Source organism: Pinus tabuliformis, chromosome 4_1 (assembly GCF_031772625.1).
Source record: "Pinus tabuliformis cultivar Carrire ecotype Pingquan chromosome 4_1, CPIR1, whole genome shotgun sequence".
In the NCBI taxonomy this organism is placed as follows: Eukaryota; Viridiplantae; Streptophyta; class Pinopsida; order Pinales; family Pinaceae; genus Pinus; species Pinus tabuliformis.
In genome coordinates this window covers 927356401-927382372 of record NC_142303.1, presented here as the reverse complement: position 1 = coordinate 927382372, position 25972 = coordinate 927356401, and the positions used below count along the sequence as shown (strand labels likewise).

The 25972-nt window shown below is 39.3% G+C and overlaps 1 protein-coding gene across 2 annotated transcripts in view; it reads left to right on the top strand.

The window, feature by feature from the left end:
* Window positions 1-25972, top strand: part of LOC149179196 (methionine--tRNA ligase, cytoplasmic-like) — a 231167-nt gene that overhangs the window by 138931 nt on the left and 66264 nt on the right. For both annotated transcript variants that reach the window (XM_089420561.1, XM_089420559.1), the window contains one exon: window positions 7049-7099. In XM_089420561.1, coding sequence (XP_089276687.1) covers window positions 7049-7099 — 51 coding nt within the window. The remainder of the gene's footprint in view (window positions 1-7048; window positions 7100-25972) is intronic.

Below are 25972 nucleotides of genomic sequence, written 5' to 3'. Positions count from 1 at the left end.
CTTGATGACATCCTTAATTGGGTAAAACTTCTTCCAAACCATAAATTCTCCTGCCTCCATCTCTCCTAAAGGACAAGGCACTGATCCTTCATAGGTGATCACACTAAAAAGCATATTTTTCTCACCTCCCCTTTTCTTTCTAGGCCTCGCCTGAATAGGTCACCTTGGGCATCATTTCTCTCACGTTCTAGCCATCAAAAGACTTCGATCTATTGTCAACTATTGTGTTAGGGTTTCCTCTAGAGGGCCTCCCAATTTCACAAAATTTCGACGGTGGGATGTCGAGATATTGCAAGCCTTAGCTCGAGGATTTTTCTTGCCCTAGGTTTCCCTTAGCTAGTGACCTCATTTGGATCATTACATTCTATTCCAAGAAGATTTTTCCGTTGATCCTCTTCTCTTCCCCAATTAGGTTAAGCCTTTCCGTGAGTGACCAAGTCCACTTACTTGACCTAATTTTGTGTCTACTTGGCCCTGTGTGGTCTCACAACTTTATAACTCCAATTCCACAAAGATCACATAAAAACCAAGTCTCCATAAGCATTTCTAGGCTTAGTAAATATCTCTTAAAGATACATTCCCAAACCTTAGCCTCAAGAATCCTTTTAGCCCTTCCTAGAGATCCTACCACCTTGCTCTCCAAGCAAGAAAGCCATACAATTGAGTCTCTCTTGTGAATAGGGCTTAGGAATCACTCTTTATCCATTCACAGATCCATTCTTCTTAGTGATTCCTACTACATCGAGTCTCCTCCTATCAGTGAAAGTTCGTAAAGAGCAGGGAGACTTAGCTGAGGTGACAGTGGGCTATCACTTCATTGTTGCCATTGTCCTAGTAGTTGCTCTATAGGATCCCTTGCTAGTTTGAGTGGCAACATTTCTGGCACCGTTGTCGGGGACACAAGACATGTGCCTTTTTCCCATAAGACATTACTTATATATCCTTTTGGCGACTCCATTGGAAGAACGAAGCCCTAGTTCTTCATCGAACTATAAAGTCAATGCTTGTAGGGTGAAGCAAGCACCTCTCAAGGCATTTCAAGTTCACCCTGGAGACTCCAAATATAGAATCTTATAAAATTTGCATGGCAATAAATGGCTCATTGGAGAGGCTTATTTTATATGTTTCAAGATGATGATTCTCAATCTAATGAACATGATGTCATAAGAATCCAAGAGGAGCATGATGCCCCTCTTAATGAATCTCTCGAGGGCAATGAAACTAAGAAGCTTTCTCAATACCCTGAAAGGGGGTTGTGGTTCTCCCCAAGATATGATGATCATAGTCCACCTTGTTCCTCCCTTGATAATCAGGAAAATGTAAATGTGGATGTGGATAAACAATCTATCTCGTTATGCCATGAGGAAGATATGCCTGAGGTTGCTATTCATCGAAAGTTCATGAGCTTGGTGATTGAGTTCTCCATATTTTCATTACAAGAAGGGTTGCGTGAGTTGGATTCCTCTTTTCCCTTCTTGTCTATGACCATTGATGCATGGTCCTGAAATGCTCCCAACCCCCACCCTTACCAATTGTTAGAAAATCAGAAAGGCAAAAATATTTTCTTATACTTGATAATTACTTGTGATGTTCTTGACTTCTCATCAAATTTTCTTTATATCTTCTTTCTTTAGTTCATCAAGCAATTACCAAAGCGAAAGCACATAAAACAATGGACACCAGATATAGGCACTATGCCAGGGCAAAACCCCCCTCGAGGGGAAAACCTAGTCAAAATTCTCTTCCTTTCAATAGTATTCTTTGAGACTCTTCACCCTAGACAAAGACCAAACCTTCCCTCCACACCAAGTCAACCTCCCAGATCTTCAACCTCTCTTCCAGCAACTTCCACTATGTAGTAGCTTCCAACATCAACAAAACTTGGAATACTTCTATCTTCCAAACTAGGGCACGAAACAAAGAGAGAGAGGCACCGAAATTTCGTTTTTCTTCTTCTCCTTAGACTCCACCCAACTTGCACTTCCTTCCTCTTTCTCTTCTACTTCGCACTTGTTCCGGCTTCAAGAGATATCAAACTTTGTTGTGTGAGAGTGGGCTCCAAATGAATTCAACTTGCCTCTATTTATAGGCTTCAAGGGAGGTCGAATTAATGTCCTTAGGCCGACTTGATCTCTTCAGACTTGATGTGGAGGATACATAGATTACATTTGACTCAATACTTAACCTTTTTACATGATTCAAAAACCCAAGAAGGGCCTTTTTAAAAGTACAATGACTTTATTGACTTAGAATAAATCCTAGAAGTCCTCAATGGGGACTTGACCTAAAACATGGTGACCCAAGCATGAAACCCATGCTTTAATAAGTCATAATAATAATAATAAAAATTCTTTTCTTTATTCTTTTGACAAGTACATTACAAGATGACTCAAATACATTAAATGAAGACCGAACCTAGTTACATTTTCCAACACCAATCATCAAGCAAATCTTGCAATGGGAAAAGTGATATTTGGGTCCCCTACCTCATGATGGTTCATAAGGGAAAATGTTTTTACATTTATTTAATAATATGTTGGTTACATTGGCTATATGATTATACTTAGTGCTTGCATAATGTTATATGCATATTAGGGTAGGATGCATTGCATGCTGATTTTCTCATTCGAACTAACATCATATGATATTATCATGGTAGATTAGTTGTGTTTAGATTAAAAATTTGCATTTTACTTTATGTTGATTTATGGCCTAATACTAAGCATGGGTGATCATAAGAGACCATAAAAGCATGCTCTGCTCCGTGTGCTTGGTCTTTGATATGTGCAGGTAACATGTCTGTGGTATCAAGAGATTGCTGGTGTTCTCATGACCTCCGTTCGAGTAGCTTTTCACATTGTTTCGAGAGATCATGTCCCAGTTGGAGCTTGATGTTACCCACCACTTGTGGGTAGTATGTATAGGGGAAATTTTTTCTCCTAGATGGTCCTCAACCAACAACCCCTGACAACCATCGGATAGCTCGATGTGCCATTATCTTCGCGATCTGAGCCATCCATGTGGTCCCTTGCCCTCTTGTTATGATTGGATGTTTGAAGGTGGGCCTCTTGACCTTGAAGGTATGGCTTTCATTGGTGTAGTTGAGTAAATTTCCTTACATGTCATGGGCACTTTTGGGCATGGATTGGTGGGAGGATTTGGTGGAAAGAGTGGGTTAGGTCTATATTCTTGTCTCCATTCCCCAATTTCGTGGTTACCCTTGTATCCTAGTCTCGTGGGATCTCCTTTACTGGCCATTAGCTTTAAGGTTGGCACTACTTGGGATATGTCGACTTTGGTTGCGTGGTCCCACTTCCCGACGCCACATACATCACCACCTTCCACTCATTTTAGCCATATTCAGCTCTTTTCCCATCTGGGTCCACACATGTCCACTGGGTCCACATAGGGTTAGCCTCCCCCTCCCCTTGTCCACACGTTGGGTCGGGTTGGAATGATGCCTGGGAGGTTGAAACTTGACACAGTTAAAAATAAAAGAAAAGGCATAATTTGGCCAATCTCAACAGGAAACGTACCACAAAATGCAAAATATGGCTAGGACATACAAATTTAGCACGTGGGAAAAAGCGAAACATGAGATCTACCCTTATCCATGGCCATCACCCTGGTTCCTATGGGCCCTAGATGAGCCCCCTCCATCATTAATGAACCCATGATTTCCCCAACCCCTGGTGGGAAATTAACCACCCCACCTTAAGGGGGTATCCACTATTATATACTACACATCATGCTTGCATCCCCTGGAGCCCCGAGCACTTATGAAGAAAAATCGATCAAAGACAAAAGGCATATGAAGTAGGGTGGAAAAAAAAAGGCCTTTGTAATTCAAGTACCACGATTTGCTCCCTCCTACACTTATATACCGAAGTGTGGGCTACCCTTATTGTAGCTACCCTTGTACCATGACATGTGGTCTGGATGATTCCCCTGATCCCCACTCTGTTCCATTACTATACCATTTGCCACCTGCCACTTGAGGGATGTACCATGACATGTCCCCCCGTTTAAAGGTTTAAACCACCTAATAGGGTCCTTGATTAACCCCCTATTGAGCTTAGAGACATCTGTACATGACAAAGGCCAGTATGAAAGGTCATGCCACCATGAAGTGCCCCATTGATTCCATGACTTATAGCTCTTTTACTTGATTATTTTGATTGTTTGTTGTATTGGAGGGCAAGGGGACGCATTGGATCTTATGCAGAATTGCAGGTGGGTCTCCATTTGGGGCTTGGTCTCCCTATATGGGGTCCTAGCCCTCCAGAGAGACACATTGACACTTGTAGGGTGAGTGTTGAGAGCCATGGGCGTCCACAATAAGAGAGAGTACTTCATGGATCCCCAACACCACTTGTTGATTGCTCGTGTTCCACCTTTTGGATGAGGATGATGCACCAGGTTCACCATGCCCAACCGACTCCACACATGCACCATACGCTTGGAAAAGGTTCCAGGGTCTAGAGGATGTCTCTCGCTACAAGGGGAGGGCTTATGTCATCACCCTAGTCCTTACAGATAGTCTGCAAGCATTTTCGGTCGACTTGGAGACTCGTGAGGATGTCCTTGTGCCCCCACACCCACTTGGGAGCACCACAGGTTCTTGCTTGGAAAACGAGGGGCCAACCCATTGTTGACTATGTTTGGAGTCCAGTTTTACATCATGACAACCCTTGGACTTCATTAGACCTCCTCAAAGGCCCAACAACTCACTATATTGATCATTCTACCCTCTTGAGAGGCTTATTCTTATGTTATTGAGTTATTTTGGTGGGCTTGTCACCAAAAGTATTGTTATTATGCACATTATTTTATTTCAGGGGCATTATTAGTCTGAATTAGGCCATTTGAATCCCTTAGAGGATTGTATAAATAGAAGAGAGGCATTCTCTCTCATTCATCATCACTTGGATTGGATTATTTGCTCTTGTGAGATTTTCACTATCCCTTTTGGAGGAGGAGTTTGGATGTTATGGATGAATTTTGATGTTTGGATATCTTTCTCTTATCTTGGAGCTTCATTATTGGCATAATATGATGATTGGATATACTCTTTTACACATGTAAGTAATCTTTTCATGTTAATTCTTGTTATTTATTTTGTCACATAAATGTTGTTGGGATTTTCGCCATACAAGTTTGAAATTTATTGCTTTCTGGTACAAAGCTGTGTGAATTTTGACCTTTTATAGCATTGTATCATTGCATGGGCCATGTGTGAATGGGTGAATGTTCTTAGAGATTATTTTGTTAAAATACATCTTGATAAGTCATCAATTATTGCATATCGAAGTATAAAGATCTCAAGTAGCTGCTCTCATGCCCTAATTCCATGCGAAGTTGCTTGATGACCTCCTTGATTGGGTAAAACCTCTTCCAAACCATAAATTCTCCTGACTCCATCTCTCCCAAAGGACAAGGCACTAATCCTTCCATAGGTGATCACTTTAAAAAGCATATTTTTCTCACCTCCCCTTTTCTTTCTAGGCCTAGCCTCAATATGTCATCATTTACTCACGTTATAACCATCAAAAGACTTTGATGTCTTGTCCACTACTGCGCTGGGGTTTCCTCTATAGGCCCTCTAAATTTCACCAAATTCCAACGGTGTGATCTTGAGATATTGCAAACCCTAGCTCGAGGATCATTTCTTGCCCTAGGTTTCCCTTCGCTAGTGACCTCATTTGGATCATTGCATTCTATTCCAAGAAGATTTGTCCATTGATCCTCTTCTCTTCCACAATTAGGTCAAGCCCTTCCTTGAGTGACCAATTCCACTTACTTGACCTAATTTTGGGTCCACTTGGTCCTGTGTGGTCCCGCAACTTTATAACTCCAATTCCACAAAGATCACATAAAGACCAAGTCTCCATAAGGATTTCTAGGCTTAGGAAACATCTCTTCAAGATACATTCCCAAACCCTAGCCTCAAGAATCCTTTTAGCCCTTCCTAGAGAGCCTACCACCTTGCTTTCCAAGCAAGAAAGCCATACAATTGAGTCTCTCTTGTGAATAGGCCTTAGGAATCACTCTCTATCCATTCATAGATCCATTCTTCCTAGTGATTCCTCCTACACCAGGTCTCCTCCCATCGGTGAAAGTCTGTAAAGAGCAGGGAGCCTTAACTGAGGTGACAGTGGGCTATCGCTCCATTGTTGCCCTTGACATAGTAGTTGCTTTATAGGATCCCCTGCTAGTTTGAGCGGAAACAATACCTTTCCGACCCATTACATTAACAACAATCAACACCATCAATAGGCCACAAAAGACAATACATTATGTTGGGTATGACTGTGGCTGCCAAGATTTGAACCTTGGTCATTATGGTGAGAACTGCCCCAGGTAGGTTCTAGACTGCAAGTTCACTGATATATTTGCATGGAAATGTGTAGCATCACAAGATTTTTGTTTATTTATTGTTTTTCTTGTCTTGAATCCTCTAGACCTTACTATAAAAACACAAATGTGATTTGTATATGCTGGAGAACCTCTTTTTCTTTATTTATTTATTTATCTTACCAGAGATGAAATTGTTATGATTTTGTTAATCAGTTCATTGTTTGAAGATACTGCTGTTTGCAATATGCTAAATTTTTTTGGTGGAAAAGTAAAACATGATTTGCCCTTGGCATGCTGTCCCTTCTGCTTGATAAATCTTTTGTTAAGAACCATTTTCAATGGTGTAATAGTACCTTTTTGTCATGCCTATAGATCTTTCTTAACAAGCAATTACTTCATACTCCCATTTTCAAAGATGGGAGAATTAATTTTATGTACTTCTAATTTAAATTATAAATAGACCATTTTCTGATGCAGCTTATAGGAATATTCCAAAATTCCTGACAACCAGATGCAAAGATTTATGGATTCGTTCATGATTCTTTGTGCAAGGAGTTGACTTTTTGTTTTAATTTTTAAGTGCCTTCAACATTATCAACAACAATTTGATATGTTTTCAATTGCTCTTTCACCACACATGTTTTTCATTTTGTATTTGTACTTAATTATGAAAAGTTTTGCTCTTAAACAGGTTTTAGAGCCCCCTCCAGATGCATCTGTTGGTGAGCGCATCTTTATTGAGGTATCATTTTCCGTTAATTGTGACTTTGTCTTGGCTTAGCTTATGAAGGAATAAGTTGTATTTCTCCAGTATTTTTACATCCTATGCTTGATTTATCTGCTTTTCTAGTTTCGCTTTGGAATACAATAGAAAGCCAGTCTTTACATTTAAGAACTATTTAGTTGGTTTCCTCTCATTTATCAACAAAAACAATGGGCTATAAAGTTTGGGATTTCTAGTTTGCTTTTTCTCTGTTGGTAATGCATATTGTGGCAAAGAGATATTCGTGTTACAGGCCACAACCCTACATAAGAAGATTATTCTGGAGATGAAAGTACCACTATTCATTCTAAATTTGTTAAATGATAACTTAGATCTGTAGAAAAGAATGAGAAATTCTGGAGGAGAAAGAAGCCAACTGAATAATTAAATGGTGAAGTGTTCCCATAGTTTGTCTCCGTGGACTCTTGAGTTTAATTCCACTCTTGAATGAAATTGAGTTGAGTGAACTCTTGGCCATGAGTCATACTCACAGTTTTGACTTGCAAGCATGACCCAGATTTACGAGTAAAAAATGAATTAGGTTGACTCAATCAATTTGATTTGCTAGTCTAATGAGTCACTCTAGAGGTGTAGAAAAGCAGCACTCATTTTGCTTGTATTTTTTATTGAATTTTATAGTAGATAATGAACAGAGCTGTCAACCATCCAAAATACATAACATTTTTTAGTTTGTAGTATCATCTATGTATTTTGAAGCAAGTTCTTATTGACAAGTTGCGTTGTGGACACCATAAACTTTCATGTTAATGAAAATATATATTTTTTTTACCTGAAACTTAAATGTGTTTTTATATTTTAATATATCGAGTCATCTTCCTCGATTTTCTTGGGTCGAAGTCAACTTTTACTTTTTTGTCTCATCCAGTCACTCTCCAAGTTGATTCTGGAAACTTTGCTTATGCTAGACTACATCATCGTGAACTTCAAACACATCCTTAGAATTGGTGATCATAAATTTTGTTGGCTTCACTGTAATGTTCTTAACTAGGAAATAACAGTGAATATCAAATACATGCACTAAGCTACAGCAAAATTAAAATTCTGATAACACTACCACAAGCAGTACACACAGAAAATAGAGACAAAGATCTGAGCCATGGTATTAATCTGAAAATGTGAGTACATAAGTGGTAGAAATGGAACCTGGGCTTCCTACTGCAAGCTATGGCGAAACCCAGGTGTCAATACAATGGCTCCAAATGCCGGAAAGGTCCCCAGAAGGAACTGCGCACTGCATGGTAAAAACTGCTGCTACCGGCTAAAGTCGGCCCTGTGTTTGGGCCCTCAAAGGTGTTGGAGAATATAACTAGTTTTGGTCTCATAATTGTCGTTGGACTCATGACATGATGTAATTATTATATATTGATCAAAGGAAGAAAGAAAAATGGAAAAGAAAAATTATATATGAAGCATGGGTTTCATGCTTAGGTCATTGGTCAATAGGTCAAAGCATCCATTGAATGCTTCTAGGTTTTTGTCATGAGTCATGGTCATTATTACATTGTAAAAGACCCCATTGGGCACTTGTATCATGAAATAAAATATTATTGTATTTTTAGAAGAGTCTAAATGCTTCCAAAAGACCAAGCTGGCCAGCCAGTATATATCAGCCTAGAGTGGTCTTGGAGAGCCACTTGGAAGGCTATATAAATGGAAGACTTTGACTGCCATTCACACACAACAGGCTCACATATCTCGGCATCTGATCTACAGTTGGTAAAGGCGAAGGGCTTAGAAGGCTAGAAGAGCCTTGTGAAAGATGTAAACTATTCTTTGGGAATTCAAAGATATTTTATATGCCTCAAATAACTCCCCTATGCGAAGTAGCTAGGGTTACCTCAGTTCTGAGGCTACAGGAGGTACCACAGTTCGTTCTTGGAGAATTTTTAAGGCTAGAAGAGCCTTCGTTTGAAGAGAACCTATCTTGCTGTTCTTGGGAAACCTTGTGAAGGAAGTCTGGCTGGTCGACTCGGTAGTTGGTGGAAGCAGAGGTCTTGTCTTGGCCTTGGAAGTCTCCTTTGAATTGATAAGAAGAGAAAGCTCTTTTGGGTTTTCCTCTTGGAGGGGTTTTGCATTGGCTTGGAGCCTATATCTTGTGTTCACTATGTATGATTGTGATCTTGTTTTGGCATTTGTTTGATGATAAGAACATAAGCATAATAATTAAGAAAAAGAATATTAATCACAAATAACTGTCATGATTGGAAAAGTAATTTAAAATGTCACCCTAATCAGTTTTCCAACATGTTATCAAAGCTAAGGTCAAAGCATGGGAAGCGGGAAGATCATAATTTATGGATCATTTAATGAGTTTAATAGGTCCGAATTGAAGTTAGAGCAGGCCGCATTGGCTAAGAACAATTTTGGGAAGTTTTTGTAGTAATTTGTGTGATACTCTTCTCTGTTGTGAGGGCCACAGGGTCTGTGGCATTTTAGGGAGGCTGAGCCCTTCTTGGGCAGCCTTAAGGGAGGCCATGACTGTTCTTTTAGAGAGAAAATGACCCAGATTTGCTAATGAGGAGAGGCCACAGCTGTGGGGAGACTTGAGGAGCTCTTGAAGAGGGTTCCAAGATACTGAATAAGTCCGGGATGCATATTGGGAGACCTATTCCAGGCCGAGTGTCCTGTTCATATATATATAAGGAGGAACAAGACCTATTATCATAAGTTTGAAGACAATTTTCTCAAGAATCGAATCTGAAGATTCTAACTGTGCCCTAATTGCAGTGTCTTCTTGAAAGGCTGAAAAAGTCAATAATGGGATGGCAAAGGGACTGTCTATAAACTCCTTGAGGACCATCTCAAGACCTAAATTCAAATCATTTTAGATCCAAATTCTTTGAGAACAATGGGCACATGTTTTTGGATCAAATTCTAGTGATTAGCCAAGGTAAATTTTTGAGCATCTAGTGAGGGCCGAGATGCTTCGATCTGCTGCACAGGAAGGCCACAAGGTTTGTACTTCGTAGTACAACTAGGAACAAGGGCCAAATCTCTATATTTATGCACTGAAACAAGTAGGCTGATAGGATGACAGTAGACCGAAGGTTGAAGAGGCATAATGAGCGTAGTCTCATGTTTTGCAGTTACTCTTGTGAGAGGGCCGAAGTTGCAAGATATTTGCACTAGACAAACAACAAGTCTATTGCTAAGACAACCGAATTAAAGAGAAGACATCCACAATTATTTGAAGAAGGATGAGGATGAGTTAGGAGGACTGTAATGGAAATTACAGTGTACCCTAACATGAAGTAAAAAAGGAGAAGCAACCTGGCATCCCGGACAAAGTGCTGGCAGAAAGACTTTGATTTGTGTAGAAGGTCTTGAAGCAGCTTCCAAATGATCATGGAAGACAAAGATATGTAATCCTTGAGGTATGTATATTTATTCTATAAGAGGTCTGCATAAAGTAATGAATTAGGGTTTTTGTATAACATGTTTTGTATGGTTAGAATCTAACGTTCATGAACTTAGTAAGTTTTAGTGTCCAGGAGTCCTAGATGAAACTTGGACTAGAAAACCCTAGATGGAATTTGAAATCCTAATATGTTTTTCCGTCATAAGAAACCCTAACTCTTGACTTTTAATATTTCTAGATAATCTAGGGTATATGGTAATCTTTAGTGAGGGTGGAATTGAAATCTAGGATATGACATCAAAACCATAGGGCTGATGATTCTATGAGAAATATCAAAGGAATTTAGGGTTTGGCTCTAAGAATCCTAGGAGAATACCCTCTACGAAAAGCATGAGATCCTAGGTCGTTATCATTCTCTTGTATTTGTATTTTTCTTGGTACTTGTCGGTGAATGTTGTAGGTACATAATGAAGGAAGCAGAATGAGAAGGTTGGACTAGCAAAGCAGTCTGTGTGCTTATCAATGATGAGCATGATGGAAGAAGGGAACTGCAAGGGCCCTGAAGGTACTAATGATTAAGAAGGAATAAGCATGCATCTTGATAGAAGCATATGATAGTCCAAAGTCCAAACACAATACCATTTTCTTTTTCTCGAAGATGGGTTGTACTAGAAAAATCACTGATCATTATCCAAAAAGGTTTTCAATCCTGATTTCCAATCAAGACAACTGCATCAGATTTCCATCTAAACCCTCACCATCAAGGGTGCATATGGTTTCCTTCAAATCCTAGCATTCTTTTTAGGTCTCCATCAACTTAATCAACTTAAGAACTCTGACATTGGTGTCTTTCTCACTGAATTTCCTTCAGCCTAGCTCTAATACCATGTTAATTTTAGGGCAAGTTAATGCATGTAGATATTTTTAAAATTTTATTCATTATAAAATATTCGTCAATACCATTTCATCATCATCATCATCAACAAATGCAGTATAAGAAAAAGGACCAATAAAAGAAAAGCTGAGACAATAGGACACTATTTATTAGGTTGGAGACCAGGGAAAAACCCCATAAAGGGGGAAAACCCAAACTCAATTCTTCTTATTTAATATCAAAAGTTCAGCAAAAAGAGATATAATGAGAAGTAGTACATCAAGCCACCTAGGGCCAACAACATATGCTTGCCCAACAAGCCTAACCAATGCCACTCTGATGTCACTGGGCCACCCTGGGCCATACCAACCATTGATACAGGGCCACAGGGCCACGTCACTATCATAATCAAACTATCAAGGTCATGTTGCCACAACTATCATGTAGGTACTGTCATACCGTCATCAATATACTGTTACAACTGTTATTTCCATATTTATATTGTCATGGACATGCCGTCATACAAGTTGTTATGATGGTACTGACATATTTCCATACAAGGGTAGTCACAAAGGCACTTATCACAACTGTCAAAAGAGGCATTGTCATGCTGTCTCACAAAAGTACTACCATATTATCATGGAGGCACTAACATAAACATCTGGGTCACTGATATAGAGGTACAACTGTACAACCAACCATCATACTCGTATAACAAGTTTGCAAACCTTAACATCTTATACTTACCTCAGGCCTTATCCCTCAAGTCTTGTAGCCTTGCCTTAGTCTCAATGATGCCCCAGATAGTGGCCTCCTTATCTTCCTTAGGTTTGAGCCCTCATTCTCACATTGCAGCCTTAGACCTGTGGCTTTAACTAGCTTGGATCTGCGCCTAGACTAGGTCGGATCTACGACATTGGTTTCCATAGGCCTGTGGCCTAGTCTAGCTGTGGCCTAGGTTTCCACAGACTTGTGGCTTAGTACCTCAAAGATGCAAATCCTTAACTTTGCATGAGTTGTGCCTTTGTTATTCCCAGAACATCCATCCTTAGAAGCCTCAGATATTCACAGAAATTCGGACCTTCTTATCTTAGATAATTTGCCATAGAACTCAGGCTACTGAGCCTCATAGATAGGCCTTCGATGTACTTCACTGAATTCTGATTTTGGAGGAAAAATAGATGCTTATTTATAGTGATGGGAGCCAAGGGACGTGTCCCCTGAGGTGGGTAGCTGACATAAGAGCTGACCCATTAACTTTGACCCAATATTAAAGTTTACTTTTAATAAAATTACAATATTTCATTTTCCCTCCAAGAATTCTTGATGAATTTGAAATTTCTTTTGTCTAGTTTTGTTCCATCAGATGTTAGATCAAATGGGCTAGGGGATTCTTCCCTAGTTGCCTCCTATGACTATGCAAAGATTCCCTAGTGAAGCCTGCATAAGCCCTGAATGAGGAAATTTCGGCCCTACTAATAGTAGCACTCTCAACCTTGTAAAATGGCAAAGGAAACTCACCTTTCTTGTTGGAGAATTTTTGCAAAATCTCCTGCCCAACTACCTTGTTTGCTGGCTCTTCTCATCCCCATGAATTTCTCTTTTGCACCCTAGGAGACGCACGCACCAGCTGAAGTAAATCCCGTGAAATGGTTGCTCAAATGCTCAAAACTCACTCCCAAATTCTCTCCTATGGTGACACTCGAAGTTCACCGAAGAAAGAGGTGGGATTTCCCCTTGGAAATCCCTTGTGTTCAACAACACAGGTAGACTTGGCTAAGCAACTCAAGGAACTCAAGTTCAAATGTCAAATTATCAAAAGATAACAAAAATGAGGCTCATCTCCTCCTTTTATGGTTGTTGCTCCCTTCTCTCCTTGTGGGATCCACCAATTCGACCTCTTTTCTCTCCCTCCTTTTTGGAATTCTAGTGGAGAAGGGAATTCCTTAATATGATAATTACTAGTGACTATTGTTTACATTTTTACTTAGCTTATTAATCTTCTTCATCAAGCAATTACCATTCTAGTACAAGAAATAGAAATCATAGTACACAAGAGACATAAAGACACCAAAGATTAGTGTTGAAAAATCCAGGGGCAGCTAAATTAGGTTATTTCTCTTACTTTGTTAACTGCTTGTGATGAATTCTTACTTAACTTGATTAGCTTCTTCTTTCACTTGATTTTAATTAGAGTACTTATCATCAAACAACTACCAAACAATAAAGAATAATGAGACAAGAGGACACAAGATATAGGCTATCAACCAAGGCCAAAAGCTCTCCTCTTGAGAGGAAAACCCACAAGAACTTTTCTCTTCTTATAGAACTTCAAATGATGAATTCCAAGACCTTGACCCTTGACCAAGACACCTCCAAGACTAAGTCAATCTTTTTCGTCTTCTAGAAAAGTCAAGCCAAGTCAACCTTGCCTTGTAGCAGCTGCAATCTTTCCTTCGACCTAGACTTTGGATCTGCAACCTTGAACTGCAATTTCGACCTACAATTCTCATCCCCTACTACAGAAACCCTATATGGCACGTGTGAGATGTTATGGTGATTTTTGCCCTCCTCTTTCGTTCATTTGAGATAACTTCTTTTCCTTATTAATTCGGCTTACAAGGGAGACTTCTTTTGACCCAAGAGTCGTCTCTATTTAACAACTGCAATTTGAACTTAGTGCAACTTAGTGTGCCCTGGTTCTCCTTCGCATGTGTGAGAATGATGGCCCAAAAATACTTCTCAAAAATCAAATTCCTTTTCTTTGGAATCTTCTTCTTCTTCTTCTTCGCTGATTTAGGTCTCCTTCTCTTCAGATGATTGAACTTGTTGTGAGCTACTTGAATGATCTCCAAATATGGTCGACTTCCCTCTTATATATAGGCTTCTAGAGAGCCTCAGTAGGCCGACATGTCATCTCTTGGAGGTCGACTTCACTGTTTGATAGGCGAACTTGTTTCTTGCATGTTGACAAGGTCTTGGAGGGTCTTTGACTCTAATTTTGACTCAAATAATTTTTCCTTCACAATATGTAACATGCCCAAAAGTGGCTTCCATACATGACAATGACTCAATTGACTTGTAGACTCAATGACAAGCCCTAGAGGCACTCAATGGGCACTTGACCTATAAATAAATTTCCCTTGAGCGTGAAACCCATGCCTTAAGAATGACAATAATAATTTTTTTTTCTCTTTATATTAAATACATAAAATCATGATTACGTATGTCATTATGAAGACCAAACCTAGTTACATATTTCAACACTCCCTTTTAACTAGGGAGGTATTTTAAATCCATACATGGTACTTGGACATTATCAAACTGAAGAATTCTTGTAAGAAGAGTCGGATTGGTAAGCCATCTTATTAGCTTATACCGGAGTATGTGATCATATCAACCAACTTTGTCACATAGCCAGGCCTTGACTAATAACTCTATCTCTTTACAAGATCAGAGCACAATGCTAGCGAGACCAATGACTGCTAGACATCGTCATCATTGTTTCTCAAGGCACATACCCCACCCAAGTGTTCACAGGGTATGTCCTCTTCAGATAATTCCTATCTTGGAATAACACATCCACAAGGAATTTCCTCTTCGACTACTCTTACTTATTGGATGCCCTACCACAACCTCAAAGAGTATCGGAATCAATCTCAAATGCTTACCCAATCCTCCATTCTTTCTTCAATACGAAGACAAGAATGATGTGTCTATCTCTCCCTTTCAACTACGGAAGATATACTTATTCCTATAAAAGGAGTGTACCCAAGCCCCCTCTTACCTAGGGACTTGTCCAGACTCCAAGCTCCCTCTTAACTAAGGACTTGTCTAAGCTCCCTCTTAACTAGATATTTGTTACCAACAACAACTATCTCCTTTTTGGTGGAGATCATGGTACTATTAGCTAATTGTGGGTTTCCTCCTTTCGATTTCATGGACTTCATCTTCTTCATTATGGGGCCTTCATCTTCTAGATTTTCTTCGTAGGGCATCGACCATCCATCACTTTCCTTCAATGAACCACAGGGTTGAACCAATAGTCATGTCATCCTTCTTTTCATCGGAAAGTGATCTTCTAGTCCACGTTTGGCTTTTTATTCATATAGCTACCTCTTGCAAGTCATGTTTCTTTCAGGATCTTCCTTCCATTCCATGAGTAATAGTTGTAGTTGACATCTAGAACCCTCTTTCGATAGCCCTATTTCAACCCAACCAAATGCTTTTCAAAAATCAAAATGAACATTAAATCAAAATTACCTTTTATGACAGACCTTTAAAATGACATCAACTTCTTGACATATCGACATCCTACACATTTATAAACACATCTCCAAGACATTTAATGTCAAGGGTCTCCTTCCTTTACATACTTTATTAGGGTCTTCATACCTTCTCTATGGAGATGTCATAGCCAATTCTTCTGGATGTTGATCACTTATCTTATCTCATGTGATTATAGTTGCATCATTCACAAAACCTTCTTCCTTTCACATATTGCTTCCCCAGGAATACACATAATTCCTTCATCATGTCGGCCACCTCATAATCCATATGAGGTCATATTATGTTGATTTCATCTTGTCAATATGTGAACTAGTTCAAGACATATGTCTTCATGCATCTTTCCAAAGGAAGAGATCCTTCTTCTTTGATCATGCTCATGAGATAGAGCATTCAACCATGCTTTCCGCAACCATATGATGACATGACTTAATCTATCAAATATGTACATACCTCTTTTCTCCTTTCGTTCATCTAGACTTCCTTCAACAACTTCCTTTCCTTGCTTGAAACTGCGTCAACCATCTTGTCAAGTTACACTTCTTTGTGACCATACCATCACCGTCCTAAACAATGGGTTCCACACAAGGTGGAATGTAGACCATCATCAAGACACTTGCTTCTTCCAAGTAGAGGTGAACCTTATAATGAAGATTCCAATGGAGGATCTTGATTATCCTCATCTTGTAAATGCTCCTTAACAATGGTGATGTATGATGACCTTTTTATCTTCTATCATGCTAGATGACTTTCTTACTTTTTTCGGTTGACCTTTTCATGCTTTCAATGAGGTTACCTTGAGCTACTTTCTATCATGATGACTGCTACAACCTTGTAGACTTTTACTTACATCTATCCTTTCAAGCTTCTATAATGATGTCATGAGCTCTTATCTGCTTCCAATATGATGCCATCTTCTGATATGATGCATCATGTCATACTTACAATGCTTCTATGATGATGTCATCTCTATTTTAGCTTTAATGCATCCTATCATACTTACAATGCGTCTTACCATGATAGTATTCTTTTACAAATCTAAAAAGAACTAAGTGAAGGAGATTATCTCAGTCATAGTAGAGATCCCTCACTAACTCCTCCTTTGATTCCTTCTTTTCAGGTTTTTCCACTTCTTTGGTGACACATGCTTCATTCATTTCTTTTTCTTTTCTTGTTTCCTTCTTGAGTTTAGGACAATCTCTCTTGAAATACCCATATTCTTGACAACCATAGCATTGGATCTTTGGCATATCGATCTTTTTCTTTTTTGAGGACCAAACTTCCAAACTTCCGTTTTCTCCTAGAACTTGTTCATTTGATCCCACATCACTTTTTTCCTTTAACTTGGTTTCTTCAATCTTACATGATGACCATAGTTCACTGAATGGGATGGCTTCCTTCTTTCCATAGATGCTCGATACAAAGTTGCCCCATTCATTAGGTAGTGCATTGAGCACCACGATGGTCATTTCTTTGTTGGACATTATTTCCCCTAACTCTTGTAGTTGGTCTCTTATTTGTGACACCCTCATTTTGATAACCTTCATCTTGTATAGCTTGGTTCTCAAAGATATAACCTTTCCTACAGTGCTTACAAAGAACAATTCTACCAACTTATCATATATTTCTTTTGAATTCTCCAATTTTGCTACATAAGGGATGAGGGAATTCTTGATTGCTTCTATAAGGATTCTTTGAGCCCTTATTTCCCCTTTCATATATTTTGCTAGAGTTTGAGCTTCTTCTTTTGGTGGTTTGACCATTGAACCCTTAACATGTCCAATGAATTCATTTTCTATGAGAATCAAATCTGTCCTCTTCTTACATGCAATGAAATTTGATGACCTAACCAATTTATTGCTTTCCTTGCTGAATGAAGTCATTTTGATAGTAGATTTATACATAGATATGAAGATACTTATCAAGTCAAGATGCTTCTTTGAAGATGATATCTTCAACTTGATGCCTTCTTTTGATTTTGATGATAGTTGATGATGATATCTTCCTTGAAGATAACAATACTTCTTAGAGATGTCTTTCTTCAAATATGCTTGAGATGTGATCCTTGCTTCAATGAGAGGGAGATCACCTTGATGTCTTTGATGATGATGGCAACGCTTCTTCTTGCTTTTTTAGAATGTGGAGACTTAAAATGCTTCTAATGTGTAGTTCTTTTTGTGGGTAGGGTCCTTCTTGAAAGTAGAGTCTTTATGGTCTTCTTCTAGTTATTGCTTCTAGATGGTATGATCCTTGTGATGAGATGGGTAGTCTCCCTTGATGCTCCTTTGTTTGCTTGGCCCTTATTTATCCCTTCTTGATGGTTCGATGTCCTCTTTGATGCCTTGACCTTTCTTGATATTCCTTTTGATGGTCCTTCTACACGCTGCCTTTCCTTGTCTTGTCATCTTAGATTTGATATGATGTTGAAAAATCTAGGGGCAACTAAATTAGGTGTTTCTCTTACTTTGATCACTGCTTGTGATGAATTCTTACTTAATTGGATTAACTTCTTCTTTCACTTGATCTTGATTAGAGTTCTTAGCATCAAACAACTACCATACAATAAAGAATAATGAGACAAGAGGAAACAAAATTAGGCTATCGGCCAGGGAAAACCCACAAAAAATCTTCTTCTCTTATAGAACCTAAATTGATGAATTCCAAGACCTTGACCCTTGACCAAGACACCTCCAAGACCAAGCCAACCTTGTTCCTCTTCTAGCAAAGTCAAACCAAGTCAACCTTGCCTTGTAGCAGTTGCAATCTTTCCTTCGACCTAGACTTTGGATTTGCAACCTTAGATTGCAATTTCGACTTGCAATTCTCAGTCCCTGCTGTAGAAACCCTAGATGGCACGTGTGAGATTTTATGGTGATTTTTTCCTCCTCTTTCCTTCGCTTGGGATAGCTTCTTTTCCTTACTAATTTGGTTTGCAAGGGAGACTTCTTTTGACCCAAGAGTCGGCTCTATTTGACAAATGCAATCTGAACTTACTGCAATTTAATGTACCTTAGTTCTCCTTTGCACGTGTGAGAATGATGGCCTTTGGAATCCTCTTCTTCTTCTTTGCTGATTTAGGTGTCCTCTTCACTTGATTGAACTTGTTGTGAGCTACTTGGATGATCTCCTAATGTGGTTGATTTGAAAATGAGATCTAAGATAATTAATAAGGTATTACAGACTTATGTACGTGGATTAGTCTATGTCATTATATGCAATGGATCAATAAGATTGTGAAATGCACAAACAATGAAGCAGTAAACAAACATAATAGATAACACATGACACAACAAATTTAATAAGGAGTTCACCCAATACTCCTGGGCTACATCTCCTGGTCTAGCCTTCAGTGGTGGCCTCTCTATTATGTCTTCAAGCAGAGTTTTGTTTACAATAGTGAGCTCAATTTGAGCCTCACACACAAATAGATTACAATAACAAGAGCTTCACTTGAATCCCTCAAGCTTCCTCTGAGTACACAGACTCCCACACAGCTCTCAATCTGCTCTAAACTCTGTCTCGCATTGGCTTTTGAACACTGCCTGCCTGTTTGCGCTTTGTCTGTGGCTTTTAAAGCCATTCTGGGCTGCCTGCTCGTTTCATCTCCTTGTCCTTCAGTCTCCCGGGCCTCTGTCTGTTCGAATCCCTCTTCCAGCGTTTCCCAGGTATGGCATAACGCCTGAAGGGGAGGTGGCCACCGATTCTGTAACGTAAGAATGCCTGGGTCCCTTGAGCTCCATCGGATTCCCAAACGCGGTCGTTTTTTATCAACACAGAGAAATATGCATAAAACAGGAAAAATTCCCCCAAAACATGATATGTCGGACTTCAAAGTCCTTTAAATATGTTTCAATCCCTTATTGGGTCCGCCCACCGGTCGCATATCGCATATCGAGATGGCTCTGTCTTTGTGTATTTCGTTTAATACGAAAATACACTAAAACGATATAAATCCCCGCATTCCGGACTTGAAATTCTGTTTAATATTGTTAATGAACCTTCTCGGTTTCGCAATATCGCATCGGCGCCTTTCCCTTTGGTTTTTCGTTTGTTCATGAAACTGTGATTTACAAAGGAAAACACAGTTTTCCGGACTTAAATATATATGCAATTCCGCCTATCGGATTATTGGGTCCGTAGTATCGTTGCCCTTCTGAGTATCGGCCCCGCTCCATTGCATAGTTCCGATGCGATGCGGCGATGCGATATATCGCACTCGCTCATCACAATAACCCTCAGGCCATTATAAAGTGCTCCTCTGCATACTCCAACAACGATCTGCCGATTTAATATGGGCCGTCAATCTGCGCGCTTGATCGACGGTCCAGATTCACTCTGCCATTTGCTCATCGCAATTTATATATATAAAGCGCCGATCCCTGCCGATAGTCTCCACTGATTGCGATTTCCCGATCCGATCTGGACTGTTGATCGGCCAGATTGGACGACTACTGTGCATCACTTATTTCGCTTGTCTTTTTATTGATTTCACGGGTTTTGGGCCTCCCAATAGTGTTTCTCCGCCCTGCTAAGGGTGTCCCTCTTTCGATGTTTTTGATCCTTTAAGGGATTTTTCGCTTTGGCATGATTTTTAATAGATTCATGAAGACTTAGAGGGCATTCTTGGATCTATTTGGATCATGCCTTCCCACTGAAAAACGCTTTTGAACCACCAAAAGTTGGTTTGGAAGCATCAATCAAGTGAGGATATTGCTGCCTCACTTGTCCAATCTCTATCCATTTTGCACTGCTGGGTTTTGAACCTTTGAGTCCAATCCTTAGGTACTCAACATCTCCTTTGTGCGTTGTCCTCACCTTCCTGTCCAGAACTGTATCTTCCTGCAGCTCATTGAGGTATTCAGGGAATAGATCATCAATGGAAGGCAATTGACTTTGCTCTTCAGGATCTTCAATTAATGAAGGTTCAAATAGTCTTAAATTTTCTGCATTTACCACTGAATAGATGTGCATGTATGCTGGCAGATTAACGTGGAAAGCATTCTCACCAATTTTCTCAAGTACCTTAAAAAGGCCCATACCTTATTGGCTTCAACTTCTTTCCTTCACCTTGCATTCTACCCTTGCTGATATATAGCCATACTTGATCGCCAACTTGGAAGCTATGCTCCACCCGGTGTTTATCATGCCTTGCCTTGTATTTGGCTTGGCTCTTTTCCAGCTGTTCCTGCACTGCCTGGTGAATCTCTTGGATCTGTTCAATGAATCTGGTTGCTTTATCCACATCACTGTGTCCATCAATTGCTATGTATTTTTCAAAGACAAAATCCAAAGGAGACCTTGGTATAAAACCAAAACAGGTCTCAAAAGGAGATCTCTATGTAGAAAAATGTTTAGCACGGTTGTAAGCATGTTGCACATAACATAAATGTTCATCCCAAAGCTTGGGATGCTTGATGCAATAACCCCTGAGCAACTGGATCACTGTCTGGTTGACTACCTCTGTTTGGCCATTTGTCTATGGATGAAACGCTGTGCTTTTCTTCAGTTTGGTGTCCATTAATTCCCACAGACTTGACCAAAACTTCCCAACAAATCGGGAGTCTCGATCAGATACTATGGAAATGGGTAATCCAAAATGCACCCAGACACACTGAAAGAACGATTTCGCTATTTGTTCAGCTGTATTCTGCTTATTACAAGGTATTAGAATACACATTTTGCTGAACCTGTCCACAATAATATATAAATAGTCATGCCCCTTTCTAGATTTTGGCAATCCCCCAACAAAGTCCATGGAAACACTTTCCCAAGGACGGGAAGGGACTGGCAGTGGAGTGTACAAGCCTAGTTTTCTATTGCTGGGCTTGCTTTTAGCACACATGGTACACCCTCTTACATATCTAGAAATTGTTTCATGCATTTTTGGCCAATAGCAGTATCTTTGTAGTTGTGCAATTGTTTTGCTTACACCAAAATGACCTGATATCAGAGAAGTATGTGCTTCCCTAATTATATTAATTCTCTCTGTTTTTGGAATGCATAGCTTTCCCAAATGATACAAGAGTTGGTCCTTAATATAGTAATCCACTTCTTCTACCTTTTTGCCATTACTTAAAGCTGCATATACATCTTTAAAGTCTATATCTTGAGCATATTGTTCAATGTAGCTTTCATGCATTACTGAGTTATGCTTAAGTATAGTAGATGCATTTATCATTGGTCTGGACAACATATCTGCAACTTTTTTGTGTATGCCCTTTTTATATCTGATGACCAAATGAAACTGCTCTAGGAAACCCATCCACCTATAGTGTCTTGATTGGGGAAACTTAGTTTGTGAGTGCAAGTACTGAAGTGGCTGATGATCAGTATGTATTACTGTTTCTTTGCCCATTAAGTAATGTTTCTACTTCTTCACACTCTGAACTAATGCATATAATTCTTTATCATATGTAGGATAATTAACTACTGCAGAATTAAAAGTCTCAGAATGGTAGCATATGGGTTTACCGTGTTGCATCAACTCTAATCCCATGGCATAGTCACTGGCATCTGTTTTGATCTCAAATGGTTGTTGAAGATTTGGCAATGCTAGTACTGGTGCTGTACTAATTTTTTCTTTCAGGGTGTCGAAGGCTTTCTGCTGTTTGCCTCTCCACTGAAACACCTTGTTCAATCCTGTCAATGCATTTAAGGGCGCTGCAATTAAGGAAAAGTTAGCAATAAACTTTCTCCAATATTGTGCTGGCCCTAGGAAGCTTCTAACTTCAATAGCAGACTTAGGTTTAGGCCAGTTTACAATGACTGCACCCTTAGAGGGATCTATCTTCAATTCACCACCCCCTACTATATGACCCAAATAATTCATAGATGTTTTTCGAAATTCACATTTTGATAATTTAACATAGAGATTTTCCTTTTTCAAAACGTCTAGAGTCTGCTTTACATGTTGCAAATGTTCTTCCCTTGTTTTTACTAAATACAAGAATGTCATCCAAATATACAATTACAAATTCATCAATAAAAGGCCTGAGTACATCATTCATTACTCTCATGAAAGTGGCAGGAGCATTAGTTAAGCCAAAAGGCATAACTAACCATTCATACTACCCTTGCTTTGTTTTGAACGCTGTCTTCCATGCATCTTGCTCTGCTACTCTGACCTGATGGTAACCACTACGTAGGTCCAACTTGGAAAAGTAAATAGCTTCTTTCAGCTGATCCAATAGATCATCTATGTGAGGAAGGGGATAACGATTCTTGATCGTTATTTTATTTAGTGCTCTGTAGTCAATGCACATCCTCCACGAACCGTCCTTCTTTCTCACCAACACGATTGGAGATCCGCATGGTGATGTGCTTGGTCTTATGAACCCTTTCTTGAGCAGCTCCTGTACCTGCTTCTTGATTTTTGCATTCTCTAAAGCAGATAACCTGTACATTCCGATGTTAGGCAATGGAGCATCTTGCTGCAAATTAATATCATGTACAATTTCCCTTTTTGGTGGCAGACCTTTAGGTTCTTGAAATAATATATCATATTCTGAAACAACCTTTTCTAAATCAGCTTGCTGTTTAGCATCACAACCTTCAAATACATTGGTTTTTTCAAGTTTCTTTTCCTTTACAACCATCAGTAAAAATTGCTTGCATGAATTTACAATCCTTTTCATCTGCCCTGAGTTTATGAGAGTATAATTATTTTTGAGTTTGTGAGCTCTTACAGTATATTCTATTCCATCTTTAACAAGTTGATACTTATTTTCTGCTCTATAGAAAATTGCTTTTCTATCATACAAGTAAGGACTTCCTAAAACAATTCCACATATATCCAAGGGAATTACATCTAACTCAACCTCATCTACAAATGCTGAACCAATGGCAAACCTAAGTTTACATTGTCTAGTCACTTGTAGCTTTGCTTTATCACATAACCAACCCAATGGATATGGCTTCTTGTGAGGTGTGGTTAGTAATCCCAGTTTCTTTACAATTGCTTCAAAAATTAAGTTTACTTGTGAGCCACTATCAAACAAAGTATCAATCTTTTGATGCTTGGAAATAACTCTAATATGGAAAAGCTCATGTCTTCTTCTCTCATTTTCTTCACTATCAATAGTTTGGGCAGAATTACTAGAAGATGCTTCAGAATTTTTACCTTGTATGCATGTGGCTGTGATGGTTGTTTCATCACCTGAGTCTGAGCCCAAATCTTTTTGAACCGCAGCAATGACTTTCTTCTTCTTGCCATCGAACTACTTGGGTTTTAGCTCCGGATGCAAAGACCAGCATTGTTCATCATCATGTCCATCCTTCTTGCAGTGAGTGCATGAAGGTTTGGTCTTTTGTACAACATTGGCCTTCCTCTCTTTCCATTTCTGCTTCCTCTTTTCCTTGTTCTTGTTTGCAGTGGGTTTGGATGGTCCCCCAATCTCTGGGTTCACATTCTTGCCTCTTGCCTCTAGATGGGTATCTTGAACAGATACCTCATCTATGCTAGTAGGGTTAACCATGAGAATGGTATGTCTCAAATAATTATGTAGACCACCTATATACTTCAACAAAGTTTCAGGTGAGTCTAAAGAAATGCCTAGAATCAAAGCTCTTTTTCTAAACTCTTGGGTGTAACTTTGTACACTTTGCCCTTTCAATTGGTGAAGAGTTTGCCAACTCATCATAGCTTGCTGCATATAAGCTAGTGGATAGAATTGTTTTTTAATTGCAGAAACAAATTCACTCCAGACAGAAAGAATTTTACCATGCTTTTTCAAATCAGCTTGTGTCCTGCCTTCCCACCATACCAAGGCAGTTCCTCCAAGGTATAGGCTGGCCAACTGAATCTTACTTCTGTCCAAGTCAATGCTCTGCACCCTGCAATACACTCCAGTTATCCAACTTCTCTGCATTTAACTCTCCATCATATATTGGCAAATCAAATTTAACATCTAATTTAATCAAAGATGCTTTCTTCTTTTTATTTTCAGGACTATTAAGAGGTGTGGGAAGCTTTTCTTCTTTCCCTTTGCCTTTAGAATGGTCATTTAGGAGAGATTCTTTTGCTCCTTTGTCATGCTGGGAAGTTGAAGAATCTTCACTTCGACCTTTCTTAAATTCTCTATACATTTCTTCTACCATGGCTCTCATAGTCATGAAACTGTCCATGAACTGAGAGTCTGATTCCAAGGGAATTTCTTCTGACATTTTCCTCCTAGTATAGACTCTACCAATTTCTGGGTTAGTTTCAATCAATCCTCCTTCTCCTGATTTAAGGTTTGATCTAGTTATCATTCGCTAGCAGTCCAACACAGGCTTGTCTAGCCTTAGCAACCTAAAGCTCTGATACCACTTGATCTGAAAATGAGATCTAAGATAATTAATAAGGTATTACAGACTTATGTGCATGGATTAGTCTATGTCATTATATGCAATGGATCGATAAGATTGCGAAATGCATAGACAATGAAGCAGTAAACAAACATAATAGATAACACATGACACAGTAAAATTATTAAGGAGTTCACCCAATACTCCTAGGCTACATCTCCTAGTCTAGCCTTCATTGGTGGCATCTCTATTATGTCTTCAAGCAGAGTTTTGTTTACAACAGTGACCTCAATTTGAGCCTCACACACAAACAGATTACAATAACAAGAGCTTCACTTGAATCCCTCAAGCTTCTTCTGAGTACATAGACTCCCACACAACTCTCAATCTGCTCTAAACTCTGTCTCGCATTGGCTTTTGAACACTTCCTGCCTGTTTGTGCTCTGTTTGTGGCTTTTAAAGCCATTCTGGACTGCCTGCTCGTTTCATCTCCTTGTTCTTCAGTTTCCCGGGCCTCTGTCTGTTCGAATCCCTCTTCCAGTGTTTCCCAGGTATGGCATAACACCTGAAGGGGAGGTGGCCACCGATTCTGTAACGTAAGAATGCCTGGGTCCCTTGAACTCCATCGGATTCCCAAACGCGGCCGTTTTTCATCAACACAGAGAAATATGCATAAAACAGGAAAAATCCGCCAAAACATGATATGTCGGACTTCAAAGTCCTTTAAATATGGTTCAATCCCCTATCGGGTCCACCCACTGGTCGCATATCGCATATCGGGATGGCTCTGTCTCTGTGTATTTCGTTTAATACGAAAATACACTAAAACGCTGTAAATCCCCGCATTCCAGACTTGAAATTCTGTTTAATATTGTTAATGAACCTTCTCGGGTCCGCAATATTGCATCGGTGCCTTTCCCTTTGGTTTTTCATTTGTTCACGAAAATGCGATTTACAAAGGAAAACACAGTTTTCCGGACTTCAATATATATGCAATTCCGCCTATCGGATTATCGGGTCCGTAATA